Source organism: Pipistrellus hanaki (assembly GCF_964339955.1).
Source record: "Pipistrellus hanaki genome assembly, chromosome: 2".
Taxonomy (NCBI): domain Eukaryota; kingdom Metazoa; phylum Chordata; class Mammalia; order Chiroptera; family Vespertilionidae; genus Pipistrellus; species Pipistrellus hanaki.
In genome coordinates this window covers 80,700,500-80,720,818 of record NC_140504.1, presented here as the reverse complement: position 1 = coordinate 80,720,818, position 20,319 = coordinate 80,700,500, and the positions used below count along the sequence as shown (strand labels likewise).

Below are 20,319 nucleotides of genomic sequence, written 5' to 3'. Positions count from 1 at the left end.
TTGTCCAGGTGTTTGAGATCATCTCGTTTGAGTGTTGCACTTGCGTCAGGTAGAGGAAATGCTGCCTATCTGCTCTGAATTTGGAGAAGGTGAAGGTATGAGGAAGTGTAGATGTAGGGCATTCAGAAGAGTTGGGAGCCAGGAAGGACAGATACAACAGGAGCTCTTTCTCTAGCTTACCATTTCCTGAAGTCAAACCTTGTATTTCACTGTGAGTGAACGTTGGAAGTAGCACCTTAGACTGTCCACACATTTTTCTGTCCTTGATGATTCAGTTGAATGAATCCATAAGTAGCTACAATGTCTCAAATGTGCTTATAACTTGCCCTAATTGGAGTTGCTAAATGGTTAGAGCATTGGCCCACTCAATGAAGGGTCAAGGTTTCAATTCCCTGTGAAGAGCACGTATACAGGTATCTGGGTTACAGGTTTGTTCCCACCCAGGTTGGGGCATGTGCAGGAGGCAACCAGTGTGTCTCTCTCACATCGATGTCTCTCTCTCTCTCTCTCTCTCTCTCTCTCTCTCTCTCTCTCTCTCTCTCTCTCTCTCTCTCTCTCTCTTTCTCTCTCTCTCTCTCTTATTCTCTCCCACCCTCCCTCCCATTATTCCACTGTCTCTAAAAATCAATGGAAAAAATATCCTTGGATAAGGATTCACAAAAAAAAAAAGTGCTTATAAATTATCAATACAAAAATGAGTGGATGTCTCTAGTGATGCATGACAAACTCTATGTTTGAGTTAAAACTGTCTATCAACTACAGAAAGGGGAAGACTGAGTAGGAATTTACATTTTTTTAATGTATAAAAATTTTACTTGACTAAACATTTAGATGATTCAAAGAATATGATAGAATATGATAGTCAAATATGCTAATACAATCAAAGAGAGTGCTGTCAGAAACAGTGTACAGAACAAGGAGGTAATCGAGGGCATAATTCTATGATAGAATCTAAACAGTTATGTTTCACCTGAGACACATAATGAAGGGACATAATTAGGTGAGCAACCTGGATGGTAAAAATTCGGACATTTAATGGATGAACAACAGAAGTTTAATCTGGAGAACAGATGTGTGTGTGTGTGTGTGTGTGTGTGTGTGTGGTCCAGACATAAGTATAGACAATATGTTGATATTTTTAAAAAAATTTTTTAGAAACAGAATAACATGATTTGGTTCACATTTAACAGGATTGCTCTCCTCACCAGAGTGGAGTGGGAAAAGAATGGCGGCATGAGAGAGGAGAAAGAATGATCCAGATGAGAGATGGTTACTAAATCAGGAGAATTCAAAATAGTGCAATGCTATGTATTTTTGGCTTTATCATATCTTTAAAGATGAAGCCAACATGATTTGATAATATTATCTGTAGGGGGTGAAAGGCTATACACCAAGGTACTTGGCCTGAGCTATGTATCTACACTAATAAAAGTGTAATATGCTAATTACAGTGGACATCTTCCGGACGTCCATCCAGATGTCCATCCGGACAAAGCCACAGTGGCTGCGAGGCCTCGGGCACAGGCAGCCTTGGGCCCAGGCAGCCCGAGTCCCGGCAGCGGCAGCAGCAGTGGGGTGATGGGGGCGGCGCCTTCCCCTGATCAGCCTGGTTGCCTCCCATAGAGGGAGGCCGGACTGTGGCTTAGGCCAGTTCCCTGTGGAGAGCAGGTCTAAGCCTTCAGTAGGACATCCCCTGAGGGCTCCTGGACTGTGAGAGGGGGCAGGCCTAACTGAGGGGACCCCCCCCCCTGTACATGAATTTTCATGCACTGGGTCTCTAGTAATCATAATAAAATTCTAGACTTTAAAGGAACCTTAGAAACCTTCCAATCAAGCCTTTGACTCTTTTTTAAAAATTCTTTATTGTTCAAGGTATTATATATGCCTCATGTTTCCCCCAATGACTTTTCCCCACCTGTCCCCTCCCCCCAGCACATGCCCTCACCCCCCTACTGTCTGTGTCTTCATTGGTTATGCTTATATGCATGCATACAAGTCCATTGGTTGATCTCTTACCTCCACTACCCTTCCCCCCTCCCACCTTTCCTCTGAGGTTGGGCAGTCTGTTCGATGTTTCTATGTCTCTGGATCTATTTTTGTTCACCAGTTTATGTTGTTCATTATATTCCACAAATGAGTGAGATCAAAGGAACCCTGTCTACAACAACCTGCTCCTGCTTGAACTCTTTCTTGACAAGGAGCTCACTATCTCACGCAGCACACATCCTATTTAAGAATAGCTCTGGTTTTAAGAGCTCTTTTTCTTTCTTTTCAAAAGTATTACTTTATTAATAATATCATTTTAATTGATATACAATATTATATTAGTTTCAGGCATACAACAAAAGTGATCCAATATTTATATACATTATGAAAAGGTCACCACCAGAAGCCTAATCATCTGTCACTATACAGGGTTAATATAGTATTATTGCCTATAGTCCCCATGTTGTACATTACATCCCTGTGATTTTATAACTAAAACTTTTTTCTTACACTAAGCCTGCTTCTCTGTGATGGACAAGTGTAATATTGTGATTTATAATAAGAAATATACGTTTGGACTTTGTCCCCATTTCTGAGAGAGCTCCGGAAGCCCTTGGAATTTCTTAAACTCTAAGAGCTAAAAGGGTGCCTTGAATTCATAACAAACCCCTCTCAACAATACCTCAAGGGACTTCGTAAAGTACCTAAGGATAGGAGCTGGTCTCCAGGGGAACCAACCACATGCTGAGAGGGTTAGGATTCTCAGTCCCATCGCCCCAGCCACTGGAGAAGGGAGAGCAACTGAAATCAGTTTGCCCCCACTGGCTAATGATTCAGTCACACGTGCAACGCAACGAAAACCCGAAAACAGGGTGGCGGAGCCTCCAGGTCGGTGAACCAGACGGCTTCATGTGCCACCATGCCGGGGCCGCAAACTCCAAGGGAAACAGAAGCTCTGCTTCCAGGACCTTGCCCTATGTATCTCTTTTTCTGGCTGTTGATTTTTACCCTTTAATATCTTTTGTAATAAACCAGTAATCTAGGGCAGTGTTTCCCAACCTTCTCTCATGATGAGAATCACCTGGTGGAGTTGTTAAAACACAGATTCCTGAATCCCAACTAAGAAGTGCTAAACTAGAATTTTTGGGAACATATAGGTAAAATTGTCTACTTAACTAGTGCTCTAAGACAGATTTTATATACAGAGCACTAAGTTAGGTATGCAATTTTACCTATATGTTCTCAAAAATTCTAGTTTAGCACTTCTTAGTTGGGATTCAGGAATCTGTGTTTTAACAACTCCACCAGGTGATTCTCATCATGAGAGAAGGTTGGGAAACACTGATCTAGGGAGTGAACTGATCTAACAAATTAATGAAAACCAAGGAAGGGGTGATGGGAACCTCGGATTTATAGCTGATCTGCCAGGTGACAACCTGGACTTGCTGCTGGCTTCTGAAGGGGGGGGGAGGGGGGAGGTTGGGGACTCTAACCTGTGGAATCTGATACCATCTCCAGGTAGATAGTGTCAGATTGATTTGGATTCTACAATGCACCACTAGTGTCTGAAATTATTTGGAGTGGGGGAGGGGGGCACATTGGAATGGGTGTAAGAATTGTAACAAGTGAATGAGAAAAGATGAAAACCTGTTAGGCAGGTGGGTAAGAGAAAAGGGGGGAAGAAACTGCATTTGTGTTTTCCCTGCTAAGTCCCCAGAATAGCATGGTATGTGTCATTAGGTATGCAATAAATATTTTTCACTGTCTGAGCAATTTGGAAGAAGAGTATTGGATCATAATGATGTGATCATAGTATATTAGTTAATTATTTCTTAATGAGATTTAAAAAGAGTGACATTACAATGTTTTCTCTATCCACTATGCTTATGTGCATCTTGTTGATTTAGTGAGTTTGTATGGGCAGGTGGCGGTTTTAAACAAATGAAAAATATATTGTTTGTAACTTATGGCTTCTTGGTGTCTTAAATCTCAGTTATATTTACATGTGTGTGCCTTTCACATAAGAAGTGATATGCATATCAAATATGCAGCACTGAGGTTTGGCCTACAGTCTCGTGTGTATCAGCTTAAATGTCAGCCTATCTGAAACTATGGGAGAACCAAGCTACTAGAGTGCTGGGTTTAAACACCACATATTTCTATTTTATCTTTATTGTAATGAACAAGCCCCGTCTTTAGCTCCTGCTGTGCACTTTTGGAGGGTCTTCCATATGGTTGCTGTTAAGTATGTTGGCATTTTCCCAACTGTTACAATTGGGTCAGTGGGGGGGAATCTGTAGGGGCCATAAAACAAGGGTGACTGCAGCAGGGAGCAGTCTGATTACCACACACAGACAGCTTACTGCTGCTCAAGCATTCAAGCACCGCTCAGTGCCATCCATTACAACAGGCAGCCAGGGCAAACCGCCTCTCTGCCCCAGTTTATTCCCGGAAAGACCAGGTCTTGGGTGCCCAGACCAAGTCCCCTCAGTTTCCCCTGTTTCTTTATTCTTCACCTTCCCATAGTATCTGGAGTAACTTGAGGAGTAAGCAGTATTACCGTGCGTATTATTGTCATTCTGAGAAAGTTCTTATGAGCAAACTTTAGGGAAATTTTAGTAGGAACTGCAGGGTTGTCAGTGACCCTGAGGGCTTTCATTGCTATCTAAAGGGGGGAAGGGGGGCGAGAGGGACACCGGTAGGGGAGATTGGGAAGGGAAGCCTGAATACCACAAATACTTAAAAATCCTCCAGACATGATTCATATAGCTAGAGGTGACTATATATTGACATGATTATTGGAGTGTCTTCCCTATCAGAAAACACATCTGTGAAAAACAATGGGCCATTATTATTTTTATCCTGTGGAAGGCAGTGTTGCTCAAAGCACTAATACATCGGAGGGGAAGTTAAAAGCAAACTAAGATTCTAAACAGTGAAATAAAATAATATATTAAACTGAAAAATGTGTTCACACACACACACACACACACACACACTCTGAAGTAAAACAATGAACTGAAAGTCCTGATCCAAAGATTGTATTTCCCATATTTATGCTTATATACACAAGGATTCTTTACATGACATGGGGGTGGGGGGTTGCCTTTTTTTCCTCCCACGGTAGAAATAATATATCTTTATATAGCATTCTAACGGGATCACATTATAAGCCATGAATTTTTCTTGAGCAACCGATGTATTTTTTTTTTTTTTCCAAATAGGGTTGATGTATTCTGTTGTTCATGTTTCCAGTTGAGAACATTCAGGTGTTGCATTAAGAAAGTTGCTCCCCATTTCCTTCCTCCTCGCTCTCCCCAAGCCTAAAAGCCTGATCACCAGAGCCGACCTGGGTCCGAGCCCAGGGCCAGGGCCGCTCGCCAGCGCTGGGGTCCGGGCCCGCAGGGGCTGCGCCAGGGCTCCTGGGGTGCTGAGCGGGCGGGGGCGGGAGAGCGTGCACCCAAAGACTCACCCCGCGGGAGAGGGCAGGCACCCCGGGACTCACCCCGCGGGGGAGGGTGGGCACCCCGGGACCCACCCCGCGGGAGAGGGCGGGCACCCCGGGACTCACTCCGCGGGGGAGGGCGCGCACCCCGGCACTCACCCCGCGGGGGAGGGCGCGCACCCCGGGACCCAATCCGCGGGAGAGGGCGCGCACCCCGGCACTCACCCCGCGGGGGAGGGCGCGCACCCCGGGACTCACTCCGCGGGGGAGGGCGCGCACCCCGGCACTCACCCCGCGGGGGAGGGCGCGCACCCCGGGACCCAATCCGCGGGAGAGGGCGCGCACCCCGGCACTCACCCCGCGGGGGAGGGCGGGCACCCCGGGACTCAATCCGCGGGGGAGGGCGGGCACCCCGGGACTCACCCCGCGGGAGAGGGCGCGCACCCCGGCACTCACCCCGCGGGAGAGGGCGCGCACCCCGGCACTCACCCCGCGGGGGAGGGCGCGCACCCCGGCACTCACCCCGCGGGAGAGGGCGCGCACCCCGGCACTCACCCCGCGGGGGAGGGCGCGCACCCCGGCACTCACCCCGCGGGGGAGGGCGGGCACCCCGGGACTCAATCCGCGGGGGAGGGCGCGCACCCCGGCACTCACCCCGCGGGGGAGGGCGGGCACCCCGGGACTCAATCCGCGGGGGAGGGCGGGCACCCCGGGACTCACCCCGCGGGAGAGGGCGCGCACCCCGGCACTCACCCCGCGGGGGAGGGCGGGCACCCCGGGACTCAATCCGCGGGGGAGGGCGCGCACCCCGGGACTCAATCCGCGGGGGAGGGCGCGCACCCCGGCACTCACCCCGCGGGAGAGGGCGCGCACCCCGGCACTCACCCCGCGGGGGAGGGCGCGCACCCCGGCACTCACCCCGCGGGGGAGGGCGGGCACCCCGGGACTCAATCCGCGGGGGAGGGCGCGCACCCCGGGACTCAATCCGCGGGGGAGGGCGCGCACCCCGGCACTCACCCCGCGGGGGAGGGCGCGCACCCCGGGACTCACCCCGCGGGGGAGGGCGTGCACCCCGGGACTCACCCCGCGGGGGAGGGCGTGCACCCGGGCCTCACTGGCCGCCAGGCCTGCCCTTGACGCCGCACGGACACTGACAGCTACGGGAGGACTGTCCATCCACCGGCTCCCGGCTCCCCACCCTGGTCCTGGGACGGCGGGGACCCCCGCTTCCCGCTTCCCCCGGCCAAGGGGAAGGGGCTGAGCAAGGCTCATCTCTGCCAGCCCTCCGCAGGGAACCCGCATACAAGGAGGCCCCCGGGCAGCCCGCGGCCCCCAGGACCAGCCACCCTGCCAGCCCCTGCGGGGCCGCGGCGCCCGGACCCGAACGCGGGCGGCCCGGGGCAGCGGCGGTGAGGGCAGCGGCGGTGAGGGCAGCGGCGGTGAGGGCAGCGGCGGTGAGGGCGGCGGCGGCGGCCTCAGGCGCCTCAGTGCGCAGGCGCGGCTCGCAGCGCGCAGCGCGCAGGCGCCGCCCCAAGTGACTTCTCCAAAAAGTGTCTCAGTTCGCAGTCACCTGAGCGCCGGAGCGCGGCTGCGGGAGGCATCGCGGACGCCGCCCTCTGCGGGTCCCGCCGGGAGACCCTGCCCTCTCCTCCGGGCCCTCGGCCTCGCCTGCCCGAGCCCTCCCGGGGCCTGTGCTCTCCCCGTCCTCCCCCGGACCGGGCCGAACCGGGCCGAACCGGGCCGCCTGGGAGCGGTCCCTGACCATGGCGTCCTTCTTCAAGAAGAAAACCGTGGATGGTGAGTTCCGGGCCGGCCCGGGGGGGCCCCGGCGGGGGGTTCCCGGGCGGGTGTGGGGCTTCGGGCCGCGGTTCCCGCCGCAGCCCCGGGGGCGGGGCCGGGCCGGTGGCCCCACAGGTGCCCGCCCGCCGCGTCACTCTCCTGGTGCGGCTCCGCGGCCTCCGCCGGGTCCGGCGGCCTCCTCCGGGGACACAACCTCCGCCCCCTTTCCTTTCGGGGAATCCCGAGCCCAAGGGGGAAGGATGCTGCTGGCCCTGATGGCCATTAGGCGTGGGGATTTAGTGAATTTCCCCCTAGTTTGTCTGTTTGGATTGGTACCCCTGCCGGGAAGGAACTTGTACCTGCAGGGGGGGCGGGGCGAGGGGGGGATAAACAGGCCCCAGTTTTCAAAATGAACTTGGCTCCGGGTGGGTTTTGTGCTAAGAACACCGCTTCAGTAGAGATGTGAAACAGTTCTTGACTGACACCAATAGGAAAAATAAAAGAAACCCACAGGAAGTGCCTGGACTTCATAATGGGTTTTTCTCCCTTGTGTTTAACTTTAGCTATCCAGAGTGAGAGGTGGGGTGTGTGTGAGCTACGTAGAAGTTTACATTTTAAGGTGCTTTCATTGTTTCAAACGTTTAGCTCCATGTTATCCAAAGAGGAAGAAAAGTGGATGTTCAGGAATAAGCAAATTGGTGTTTATACTAGTAGTCAGCAATGTTTGTATTTTCATGTAACACTGATTGTTGTTAGTCTTGATATTTTCATTGACTTGCTACCAGGAGTCAAATTCATTCAAGTGTTTCTCGTTGCACATGGAGTCTAGGTTGCTGCTGGTTCAACCGAAGAATCACTTCTTTGTGAGGGTCTAACTCTGCCACAAAAGGAGCAGCAGTAGCTAGACAGTGATTGGTCCAAGCAGGATGTTCAATCCAGACCTGGGTAACTCCTTCATTCTCTGTACTGACTATTCCAACCCAAGCAGAATTATTTTGGGGAGGATAACAAAGACATCTTTTTTACTCTGCCACTCTACCCTTCACTTCAACATGTAATGTCATCTTACCCCTAATAATAAATTTTTACTTACCCTGAGTGGGTGAAAAGATTTTTTTTTAAGTTATACATATTTTAATTAACTGAGACTTTTTATTAACCATTTACAATACCAGAACAACTACCAGGTTGCCTTAGGATGTGAAGTGGGTTTTATGTGGGTTACACCTGAGAATGTTATTTACTTTATCTTTAACGTGGCACTTTATTTTTTTCAGTGTTCCAGTACTAATATTGTGATTTTCAGGTATTATATAGTACTCCAGGGTAGGAAAAAAGGTTTATTTCTTTGTTTCAGTTTTATATAATGAGAATTTTACTAAACAGAGAAAAAAGGTTGCATCTTTCTTACTGTAGGGTTACAAATTATTATTTTTTTTTAATTTCACATTAAAAGCCATACTTGTTAGCTTTAATTGCTTAATATCTGTCAAATGTCAGTTCTATATTCTCATTGCTGTGCTTCCTGGTGCTTTTAGCAATCTGATGACTATTGTGCTTGATGTATAGAGCTGAATAAAAATAAAGACAATGAGAGTGTGCACTGAGGGTGTTTAAGTATATACTCATTTGCAGTTGGGTTAATTCATCCAAGAAATAATGTTTTTGCTAATTAGACTTATATGTGGAGGGGGGGATAAGGAAGTCTTAAAGATTTTTACTAGAAACTATGGTACTGATTTAAAGATCTGTATATGAATTTCTGAATATAAATTTGTCCATCATGTACATCTACTGTAACTACCAAACTACGTATTTGATGTTTTTCTTTAAAATTATCATGTCAATTCAAATCATTTGATGGCATCTTAATTCTAGAACTATACTTTTATTATTTTAATACAGAGCTTTATTGAAGATTTTACTCCTTGTTTTTTGAGTAGTTGTTTTTTTGTTTGTTTTAAAGATGATGGTATTAGCAGTAATGAGGCTATATATTATGAAATGTATTTTTATGCATTTCTCCCATATTTTTGGACTCATTGACTATTGATCCTAAGATATTTTACTGTATGCTGTCTTTTTATCTGTTCCAGGCAGTAATGAAATTCTGATATATAAGGAAGTATGTAACTGCTTACGGATCTGGAAAATAATTGAATCTTTTTGTCTCCTTGGATTGGCTGGAAGAGTTGCATGCTATATCATTAAAGATTACTGCACATGTAAATTAAAAAGGGAGACAACATACAACACTTATTACTATTCAGAGTTATGTTTAATTCATTCTTGACACAGAGATGAACAAGTCCCTGCACTGTATACTTTGTTATAGAAATTAATGAGAACTGTACCTCAGTGCCATAGAAGAGAAAGATTCTTTTGAATTTGAAATTAGAATTGAGTCCTTGTTTTTCCTTTTATTGATTTATAAGATATATGCAAATATATTAGGGTAAAGTGTTTACAGTGTATTTATTGTTTTTTCCTTAAGTGGATGAATGGTGACCTATTTATTGGAGCTAATTATGAACCTGTAAATCAGAATGCCATGAGGATTTGTCATAAATGCACAATGAAATATGCCTCTTAAAAAGTGAAGTTCTTTATGCACTATGTAGTTTTTGTCTGTCATACTAAACTAACAGATTTGTGCACTATTGGGGTCCCTCAGCCAGGCCTGTGCCCTCTCGCAATCCGGTACCCCTCGGGGGATGTAGTAGTGCACAAAGCAGCAGGTGGCCGGGGAGGAGCCCGAGCCAGGCTGGGTGCTGTGCTGCTCCTGCTCATCCTTGCCCTGCAGCACCTACCACTGTCAGCTCAGTAGTGCTGCCTCAGAAGCAGGAGAAACTTGCACTGCCACAGCAGCCCTCACCAGCCATGAGCCTGCCTAAACCGGTTTGGCTCAGTGGTGCCCATCTATCAGCTGAGCAGCGCTCCTGCTGTGGGAGCACTGACCACCAGGGGCAGCTCCTGCATTGAGCGTCTGCCCTCTGGTGGTCAGTGCGTGTCATAGCAACTGGTCAACTGGTCATTCGGTCATTAAGTCACGAAGGTTTTTATATATAGATAATGAATGACAAATTTGAGGTCCTACACTTCATTGATTCTCTGGTACCAACAGGGATCAAGCTAGCACCAAGTTAGCATTTTGTATGTAGCATCTTATTATAATTCTTGCAACACCTATAAGTACTGTTATTATCCCCACTTTGTAGATGAGGAAATTGAGAGGCAAAGGACAAAGTAATTAGTCCAAAGTTACACAACTACTGAGTGGCCGGGCCAGGGCCTAATCTTTTTGAATATTATCAATGTTATTATTTTAAAATAGATAATCCTAAGGCACAGTTTAATTTTGCTGTCCTTGCTAAGTAATTGGAATTCTCAACTTTTGTTAGTTATCATGTAATGTTACTTTTTGTCTGTGAGCCAGACTGTTCTCTCAGAATGAGTGGTAGAACTTTAGTATCTAATGATGATAGAACTGGAAACAGCTCTCCTTTTCCTGATTCTCTCTTGACACAGTATTTCTTAGGCAGCAGTGCCCTACCCCTTTTTGCTCTTCATCTTAACCTCTTGTAGTGATGGCTTCTATCTCCACCTCTTTATTTCTCAGATGCTCCCCATTTTACAGCAGTTTGCCTTACATGAGATTTTTGTTAAGATCATCAATTAGTACTAGATCACCAAATCCAATGGCCATTTGTTAATGATCATCTTTTAGGCCTATGTTTTATATTTGAATCTGATAAAAATTTCTTCCTTAAAACTCTCTTGGCTCCCATGACATAATTTTCCTCATATTCCTCTTTTCCTTTCTCCTTTCAGGTTTTTGTTTTCTTTTTTTGTCCCTCCCATTATCCTTTCCTTCCTTCCTCTAACTTACTCCTTAAATGTTAGTGTTTTATTGGTTCCAGCTTGGGCTATCATTATGCTAATTGTACATTCTCTATCTGTATGATCTTATTCAGACTCTTATTTTTTTTTAAATATATTTTATTGATTTTGTACAGAGAGGAAGGGAGAGAGATAGAGAGTTGGAAACATCGATGAGAGATAGACATCGATCAGCTGCCTCTTGCACACCCCCTACTGGGGATATGCCCGCAACCAAGGTACTTGCCCTTGACCGGAATCGAACCCGGGACCTTTCAGTCCCCTAGCCGACGCTCTATGCATTGAGTCAAACCGGTCTTGGCCAGACTCTTATTTTAAATATAACCTAAATCTTGATGTATCCCAAATTTGTTTCTCTAGGTATATTTTTTCTGAGAGTTAGATCAAAACATGCAGTAGCTTGCTGAGTATTTCTACCTAGATGTCCCAAAGGACGTCAAATTAAAGAGATCCCTAACTGAATTCATCACCATCTCCTTTAAGTCACTTTCTTTCCTGGGTTCTCCTTCTCCAGGGTTTAGGAATTCTTGATTTTGTCCTCCTCCTTCGGTTAATTACCAAGTCTGCTCCTTTTGCTTCCTAAATATTTGACACATATGGTCTTCCTGTGCATTTCTTTAAATCCTTGTTGTCATTCATGTCCCATTTATCCTGCACTTTACTGCATCACCTGTTTTTCTTTGCTATAGCTTCACAGCCTTTAAATCGCTCATCTGCAAAGTAGATGTGTGATTGATATACCTGAAACCCACATCTTCCTATGCTACTCCTCAGTATAACCCCCTTCGTTGACTCTCTGGTACCAACAGGATCAAGTGGGTGCTTTTAATAAGACACATATGATCTTTGATCTGCTTCTTGTCTTTCTTTTTGGTCGTGTCTTTGAACATTATATTGTCCAGCTACACTGTTCTCATATTTGCCTGTATATACCATACTTTGTTCACGGACATAATTTTTGCTTATGTTGCCCATATGGAAAAAGTATTTTTTTTTCTCTTCCTCTAGCTAACCTGAATAATCTCAGGGTTTTTTTCCTTCTCTAAGAATTCTTCTCTGATACCACCTCAAATTAAGTTAAATCCCTCACTACTTTTTTGTTTTAATTTTTTTTAACATCTTATTCCTGACTTGCATTAAGCAAAACCAAAGTAGATCCTTGTGTTCTTCCAAAGTTTGCTTATGCTTGCTTATTTTAACTTTTCCAAAGTTGCAGAGTCTTCAACATAAATGAAAATATCTCTGCAGCAGTTTGTAATTTAAAGACTAAATTCCAAAATAATAGCGTTCCCTGATCCAAAGTAGTATTTCCACTATCCAAAGCTTACTGTAGCCTGCATCCATATTATTGCCACCCACCTTGAACTTTAGTGCAAGTTTAGAGATAATTTGAGGGAACAGAGCTTAAAAGTCTTTGTCTCGTTGGGCTGTTACCCATGTTTGCTAGTTGAGTGCAGAAGTTGTAGGGTTTTGACTTAGTTGGGATAAATTTCCTATCAAGAGTTCAGTTGTGAGGCCATATTTCTAATAGCTCAAGAGGGAATTAAATCTACCTTGTATATAAACTGAATTCCCTCCAGAAACATATCTGCTTGCTTCCAAATAAAAAACAATATTCTCATGATGCTGTCTAGAGTACCCAAATCTTTCTTAGGATGATGGGTGTTCCCTTAGGACTTATTATTTTGAGTATTTAAAACTCAGATTATACTTTCTACTTGGCTCCTACATTCTTGGCACACTAAAATATTATTATTATTATTACTATTATTATTATTACTGTTATTATTACTACTAGAGGCCCTGTGCACAAAATTTGTGCGTGGGGGGGAGGTGTGTCCCTCAGCCCAGCCTGAACCCTCTCCAATATGGGACCCCTCGAGGGATGTCCGACTGCCCATTTAGGCCCGATCTCAGTAGGATTGGCCCTAAACGGGCAGTCAGACATTCCTTTCACAAACCAGGACTGCTGGCTTTCAACTGCTTTCCTGCCTGCCAGCCTGATCACCCCCTAACCACCGCCCTGCCAGCCTGATTGATGCCTAACTGCTTCCCTGTCAGTCTGTTTGCCCTAACTGCCCTCCCCTGCAGGCATGATCACCCTCCCAACTACTCTCCCCTGTAAGCCTGGATCCCCCCCAACTGCCCTTCCCAACAGGCCCCTTTGCCCCCAACTTCTCTCCTCTGCCAGTCTGGACACCCCTAACTTCCCTCCCCTGCTGGCCTGATTGCCCACAACTGCCCTCCCTTGCAGACCTGGCCCCTCCCAACTGGCCTCCCCTGCTGGCAATCTTGTGCTGGTCATCTTGTGTCCACAATGGGTTATCCATCTTGTGTGTTGGAGTGATGGTCAATCTGCATATTACTCTTTTATTAGATAGTATTATTATTGCATGTGGGATTCAGGAGCACAGTACAGTCTTCCTAGCATTTTTTCTTCACAAAGGTCTCCATACTTTTAGAATGGATATTTCTAGAAAAAGTTTCCCTGTGTATTTCTCCATCCCTGTCATGATACCAAAGACTAGTATTTCTTTTCATGCTACTGTTACTTTACCTTCAAGTCCAGGTGTCTGTTCGACAGATGATCTTTCCCTCTCATTTCCCTACTTGTTTTAGCTGAAAAATGACCTGGGACCATTTTCTGAACTTAAGCTGTTCTTAAAGGCAGGGCCAAAGCCTGTGTCTTTAAGAACCAAATGTAATGGGCTCAGAGTTGGCCCATTAAATACTTTTCTTCAGCTGTCCAAAAACCGATATTTTAAAAATAGTAATAAATTTGTTTCAGTTTCTCAGGGCTTGAGTGACTTTTGAGAGTTTACTGGTAAGGGAAAAAACAACATATTCCTTTTTACTTCCTTTTATACCACCATAGGACTAGATTGTCCTCTTTTCTCTTTAGTGTTGTGCATCTTCTTTCCAAGCAACTCCTGCTGCGTTTTTCAACTTCAGCCTGTTCTTAAGTGAATCCTTGGCTCCCTGAACCACACGTAGAGCAAAGCTGTTGGCATGATCTTCCACTGTTCTTTCTGTTTCCTATTGTGGTTTTTGTTTTGTTTTTGTTTTATTTTTTTACCATGTATCAAAACTGGTTCATTAAGTTGATACCATTTCTCCCTGATTTCTGAGATACCATTTCCAAAGCCCGAGAAACGAATTTAGTTTGCATATTAAATTCTAATTCCTCCTCACTTACTCTCTTATTGTCATTTTCCTTCTGGCTTTGAATAAATTTGGTTCCCAGAGCTATCATTTTTTAGGTACTGACCTTTCTTACCCCTTACCTTTGAGCTGGTACCATTTTTGCAGTTCCCATCTACAGAAGGAGATTGCACATCCCCACATAGTCAAGACTACTTTCTACCTTATAGTTCATCGGTAAGCTCCACCATGCTTGCTTTTGCAGAACTCACACTCCTGGCTCTTGTTTTTACTGTCATGATCAGTGTTTCTCAAATTCCTATCATCGTACTATACCAGTGCCACTATACTGACTATTTCCAGTGGTACCAGCTGATGCAGAGCTTGTAGATCAATCTAAAAGGGGAGTTCCCTCCCTTCTTGGGATCTAGGAACCAAAAACCAATTAACAGAAATGGTAAAGCAGGATGTGGGAATATTTTTGTGCTCCTATTTTGTGCATGTGATGGTTAGATTCAAGATAATTGATAGAAATAAAGTTGCATAAATCAAAATGATTTTTTTCTAAAGAATACATTTAAAAGCAGAAAATATGACATATTTGATGAAAAAGTCCATCATGACCTTAAAGGACAAAACCCAGTTTATTGTAGAGAAGATGCTATCTAATAGACCAGCTTACTTCCCACTGAGTGGTACAGTCTGTGTTGTGTCTCATGCTCATGAGACCGTAATCCTGAACTGCCCTGCAAGCTTGAGACAGTCCCCTACCCCGCCTCAAAAGATAGACACTTAAAACAGTATTCCCCACAGATTAATGAATGTCCATATTTACAGTTGATAATTACTTTTTTTCTTTAATCCTCAAATGAGCAAATTGTATGTAAATGAGCATGGTGTAAAAGGACAGCCATAATTCAAGGTGGGCCTTGGCCTCAGACCTCACTAGGGAGGCCCTTTTAGATTTGTTTTTAATTTTCAGCTTTCTTTTTTCCTTTTCTGTAAGCAGGTAGACCTTACTGACTTAGAGTCAAAGAAAGCAGAAGGACCTTTTCTGTCCATGTCTTCCTCTGTCCAAAATTTAAGTCTGAGACCTTATTCTAGTGACGTGGTCAGCAAACTGAGGCTCGCAAGTCACATGCGGCTCTTGGGCCCGTTGAGTGTGGCTCTTCCACAAAATACCTGGGTGAGTCTGTTTTAAAGAAGTGGTGTTAGAAGAAGTTTAAGTTTAAAAAATTTGGCTCTCAAAAGAAATTTCAATCGTTATACTGTTGATATTTGGCTCTGTTGACTAATGAGTTTGCCGACCACTGCTCTAGTGCATGCATGTGTTATCTGGTTCAGTACTAAGAGCCTTAAAGGCTTGAGACAGGCTTTTATTGCCAAGAGTGGCCTGCGTGGTTTTCTCTAAGTGTTGTGCTGAGTATAGGGCAGGGAGGGTGGTGGTAGGGACAGCCCCAGACCCTTTTCACCTCATCAAATGGTGACAGAACACACTATAGGTGTCCTTCTGACATTTTCAGTTTAAGTCTTCTATCACCACCTACTTAGTGAAGTGCTTCACAGCAGCCCACAATGTAGGTGAAGTGTTGGAGTATAAGGATTCAGGGAATGCTCTTGTACCTGGAGCTGGAAGCAAAGGATCAGCAGGGCAGCAGGATGGACAGGAGCCAAGCTCCTAGATGTCAGCAGTACCCTGTGCATGTTGCTGTCATTGTCAGGACTCAATGAAAAAAGGGGAAAGCATTGATTTTTTTCAATGCTCCATTTTTTCCATTGTAGAACAATATCTATCATAGTTCAGGTTTTACTTTAAATACATATCAACTTTCTTTCTTGATAGTCAATATATTGTATGATACATTTTAAAGGGATATGTTTAATTATTTTACATTTCAGTAAATATGTTTATACTCATTTAGGTCACTGTTAATTAACATACTGGGATAATATTGGCATGAAGTAAGGTGGAAATACAAATGGATAAATAAATAAAATACATCCATTCCCTCCTCTTAAAGAGCTTGTAATTTGAGAAAGAAATCACACCTACTAAGAAATAAATATAATGGAAAATAAACTTGGCCTTAAAAAACATTGACAGGGCCTTAGAACCTTTCCTCATGTTATTCCTTCTGAATTATCTAGAAGGCAAAATCATTAAGTGTGGGTTTAGTATAGAGATTATTTTTAAAAAATTAAAGAGCAATTTGTTTGTTTTATAGGATATACCTATCATTTCATATGAAAAATATTTTACTACATTTTTCTACTCATCATAATGTGTTTTAAAATATTATGACTATGTTTTAGTGTATAACATTATATGCTTTCAGTTTATAGCTTAGAACTGTTTAAATATTAATAGGTCTATTAACAATAGGCTGTGGAATTTGCAGTAGTTAATTTTCTTTATTTTCCTTCTCTAATATACAGTGACAGTTATGATACACATATTTACATAAAATTAAGAAAGGGGAAGTAAAACTATTTGATTGAATTATGTTTTGTTAAAATTTCATGTCATGAAATTGTTTTGTTTTTATTGTTGACACTATTACAGATTTTTCCCATTTCCACCCCCTTTGCCCACTTCATAATACTTGGTTTTTTCAACAAAGATAACTATAATCTGTACTCTGATTCTTTGACACTAACTGGGTGTATCCAACAATTCAGTTAAATTATAACACTGTCTATCAGGCGTTAGCACAGACTACAGGCTAAGGGTTCAGTCCCACAAGACTGTCCTTACTTAATATTCCAGGAACAAGTCCCAGATCACTACCATTACTTCTGACCAACTTGTTATAAATTCAGGTGTCACCACAACTCCCTCCTCACATTTGAGAATTATTAGAAAAACTCTCGGAACTCAGGAAAGTGCTTTACTTACTATTATTGGTTTGTTATAAGGCTAAACCTCAAGAACAATTGGTCAAATGGGAGGAAGGTATTGAGGGGATGGAAGAAAGTGCTTCCATGCTCTCTCTGGGCATGCCATCTTCCCAGCCTGTCCATTAGTTCGCCAACCCAGAAGCTCTACCAATCTCTTTGTTCAAGGCCACTCCTCTCTCCGGAGGGGTGATGTTGAAAGTTCCCACCCTCTAATCAAGTATTTGATCTTCTGGTAACCAGCCCCATCCTAACACTGTCTAATACTCTAATGTAGGGGTGTCGAACTCAATCAGAGAAGGGGCCAAAATCTAAAATCCAGCCTAAATCGCGGGCTGAATGGTTTACTGAACAGTCATAAACTGACAATGTCATAAACTGACAGCGGAGTGCAGTGATGACAGCGCGGTGCGGGCCACATTGCAAGGCCTGGCGGGCTGGATTTGGCCCGCGGGCCGTGTGTTTGACACATGTGCTCTAATGGGTCCCCTTCCTGAGTCAAAAGACATTTCTATCACTCAGGAAATTCCCAGGATTATATAAGCTCTGTTCCAGGAATTCAGGACAAAGATACATAGTAGTATATTTATGTGTGTGTGTGTGTGTGTGTGTGTGTGTGTGTGTGTGTATTCATTCATTATACATCCTATTAATGAAAAAGAATGTATTATTAGAATTCTATATCTGAGCAATCAAGACTTCAGCAGTTGCTTTGCACCTGTATCAACGATCTGGCTACAATTTAACTTATTAAACTTATTAATATGGTGGATTCTTTTATTGCTTAGTACTCTTATAACAGACCAGTGGTTCCCAACATGGGGCACATGCCACACAAGGGGGCAATTTGATTTTTAAGGGGGACAATTTGAGAATGCCCCTTAATTTATTTTTTTTTTTGCATTTTTTACATTTCTTGTGGTTCTAGGGGCCTCATATACAGTATATAAATATATATTGTGATATATTTATGCATCTAATTTCTCTGTGTTCTGAAATTGCTATTTTTTCATATTACTTAATATTATTTTTTAACAATTTCTTAGTGATTTCTTCCTCAGTTTTTCAATTGTCCTTTCATTGTTTTATTTTTCCTTTTCATTGATGCCATGTTCTTTGGAAGTTTGTTTAGACCGAGTTAATGGCCTTTTAGGCTTATTAGGAGTTCATTTTTGAATAATAAAAATTATATGTCATGATGGGGGGACATTAGGATTTTAGAGATGCTTAGGTGGGGCATGGCCAAAAAAGTTTGGAATCACTGCTTTAGACCATCATCACTATCTCAATACTTTGTCTTATACTAAAAAGTAGGGGTTTTTAGTTCACAAAGCGGTTATATTTCAAAAGTTCATTTGTAATTTCACAGTTTTAAATTTAGAGTATATTTTTTATTGAAACAGTAGGGTAAATGTTTTCATACCAATAAGAAAAAAACAAATAAAACTGTGAGTGTTTGAGTATTAAGGATGAAAAAGACTTATGATTTTTTTTTAAAAGAAAAAGAAATGAGAGCTTTCTTTGCTGTTTTGTTTAGTTAGTATATAGATATTAGAAGAAAGATATTATGTGTTGTAGACTGAATTGTGTCCCCCCAAAGTTCATATGTTGGACCCCTAACCCCTTGTGACTGTATTTGGAGATAGGATCTTTTCAAAGAGGTAATTGAGATTCCATGAGGTAATGATGCTGAACCCTAATCCAATAGAACAGGTGTCCTTATAGGAGACAGAGATACCAGGGATGGGCACACAGAAAAAAGGCCATATGAGGATACAGCAAGAAGTCACTTAAATACAGGCTTAAAAGAGAGGCCTCGATAGAAATCATATCTGCCAACACCTTGATTTTGGCCTTCCAGCTTCCAGAACTGATAAAATAAATTTCTGTTGTTTAAGCCACCTATCCTGTGGGGTTTTTAATGGCAGCACTAGCCAACTAATAAATCATACTGTTTTAGAATAGGATTTTAGCCAATGCTCTGTAGAACATTAGTATCTAGGAAATGTTAATATAGGGATTTCTTAAAAGGAATCCTTGGTTTAATAAATTTGGAAAATAATCTATAATACATTCTTCCCTTAAGGATTTACAGTGTATATTCATATGTTAAACATAATTAGAAGCCTGAACTAAATAAATCTGTGTGTGTGTTTTTTTCAACTTCAACATTTCCGAAATATATTTGTCTACAGAATGTCCCTCTTTTTGTTGAATGAATTGTGCATTTCCCATCCAAAAGGAAGAGGCTAGGGGGAGAGTCATATGTCTCTTCATCTTCCTTAAAGATATAGTATAGCTTTATATTTCTATATATAAGGAACATATAGAATGTGTTCTTAATATAAACCCTGAGCAAGAGGTGTTTGCTGATATAACTTAGCTGAAAAGCAGAGTAAGAAAGAAGGGGAAATGGATATCTTGTATGTAGGGTATAGGAGCTCTGTATCTTATTTTAACTTTTACTTAGAAAGTCATTGTAATTGATTAGTTAAATTTTATATAATGATTAATGTTTCCCATTTAGTTTGAAATACTGTATATTTTTATTGATATGGATCTATATTTATAAGGATTATGTTTCTGATAACTTTATTTCTTGTTTACTCAAAAAGCATTGCAGGAGCATAATGCAGTAGTTAAATCCTAGGCCATGCTACCAGACAGACCATTTGTATATGAATCCTAGCACTTTTTCTCCCTTGGGCAGATTATCTCACCAGATACATCCTCCTCTGAAATAAGTGTGAAATAGTATCTAACTACATTTTAGGGTTATTGTGAAGTATTTGCTATACTGTCTTATTACTCAGTATTATTTTTATTCTGAGAAAAATTACACTGTACACAGAAATGTGTAGAACATAAGTTGTGATGCTCCATCATTACAAAGGATAGTGGTTGCTGGCTTTGTTGCTATGTTAGTTGAGGTGAAATTCACATAATGATAACCATTTTAAAGTGAACAGGTCAGTGGCATTTAATACATTCACAGTGGTGTATGACCATTACCTGTAGTTCCAAAACATTTCATCACTTTAGAATGAAGCCCTGCACTCATTAAGCAGTGACTCATCACTCCCACTCTCCTCCACCCTGGCAAATACCAATCTGTTTTTCTGTATTTACAAATTTCTCTATTCTGGATAGTCCATATGGGTATAATCATAAAA

At 43.1% G+C, this 20,319-nt stretch overlaps 1 protein-coding gene across 1 annotated transcript in view; it reads left to right on the top strand.

Annotated features, from left to right (window-relative positions):
• Positions 1 to 6,900: 6,900 nt before the first annotated feature.
• The window catches only part of CHMP2B (charged multivesicular body protein 2B), a 34,609-nt gene continuing 21,190 nt past the window's right edge, over positions 6,901 to 20,319 (top strand). The window contains exon 1 of the mRNA XM_084873515.1: positions 6,901 to 7,228. Within this exon, the coding sequence (XP_084729641.1) occupies positions 7,195 to 7,228 (34 nt within the window). The 5' untranslated portion in view covers positions 6,901 to 7,194. The remainder of the gene's footprint in view (positions 7,229 to 20,319) is intronic.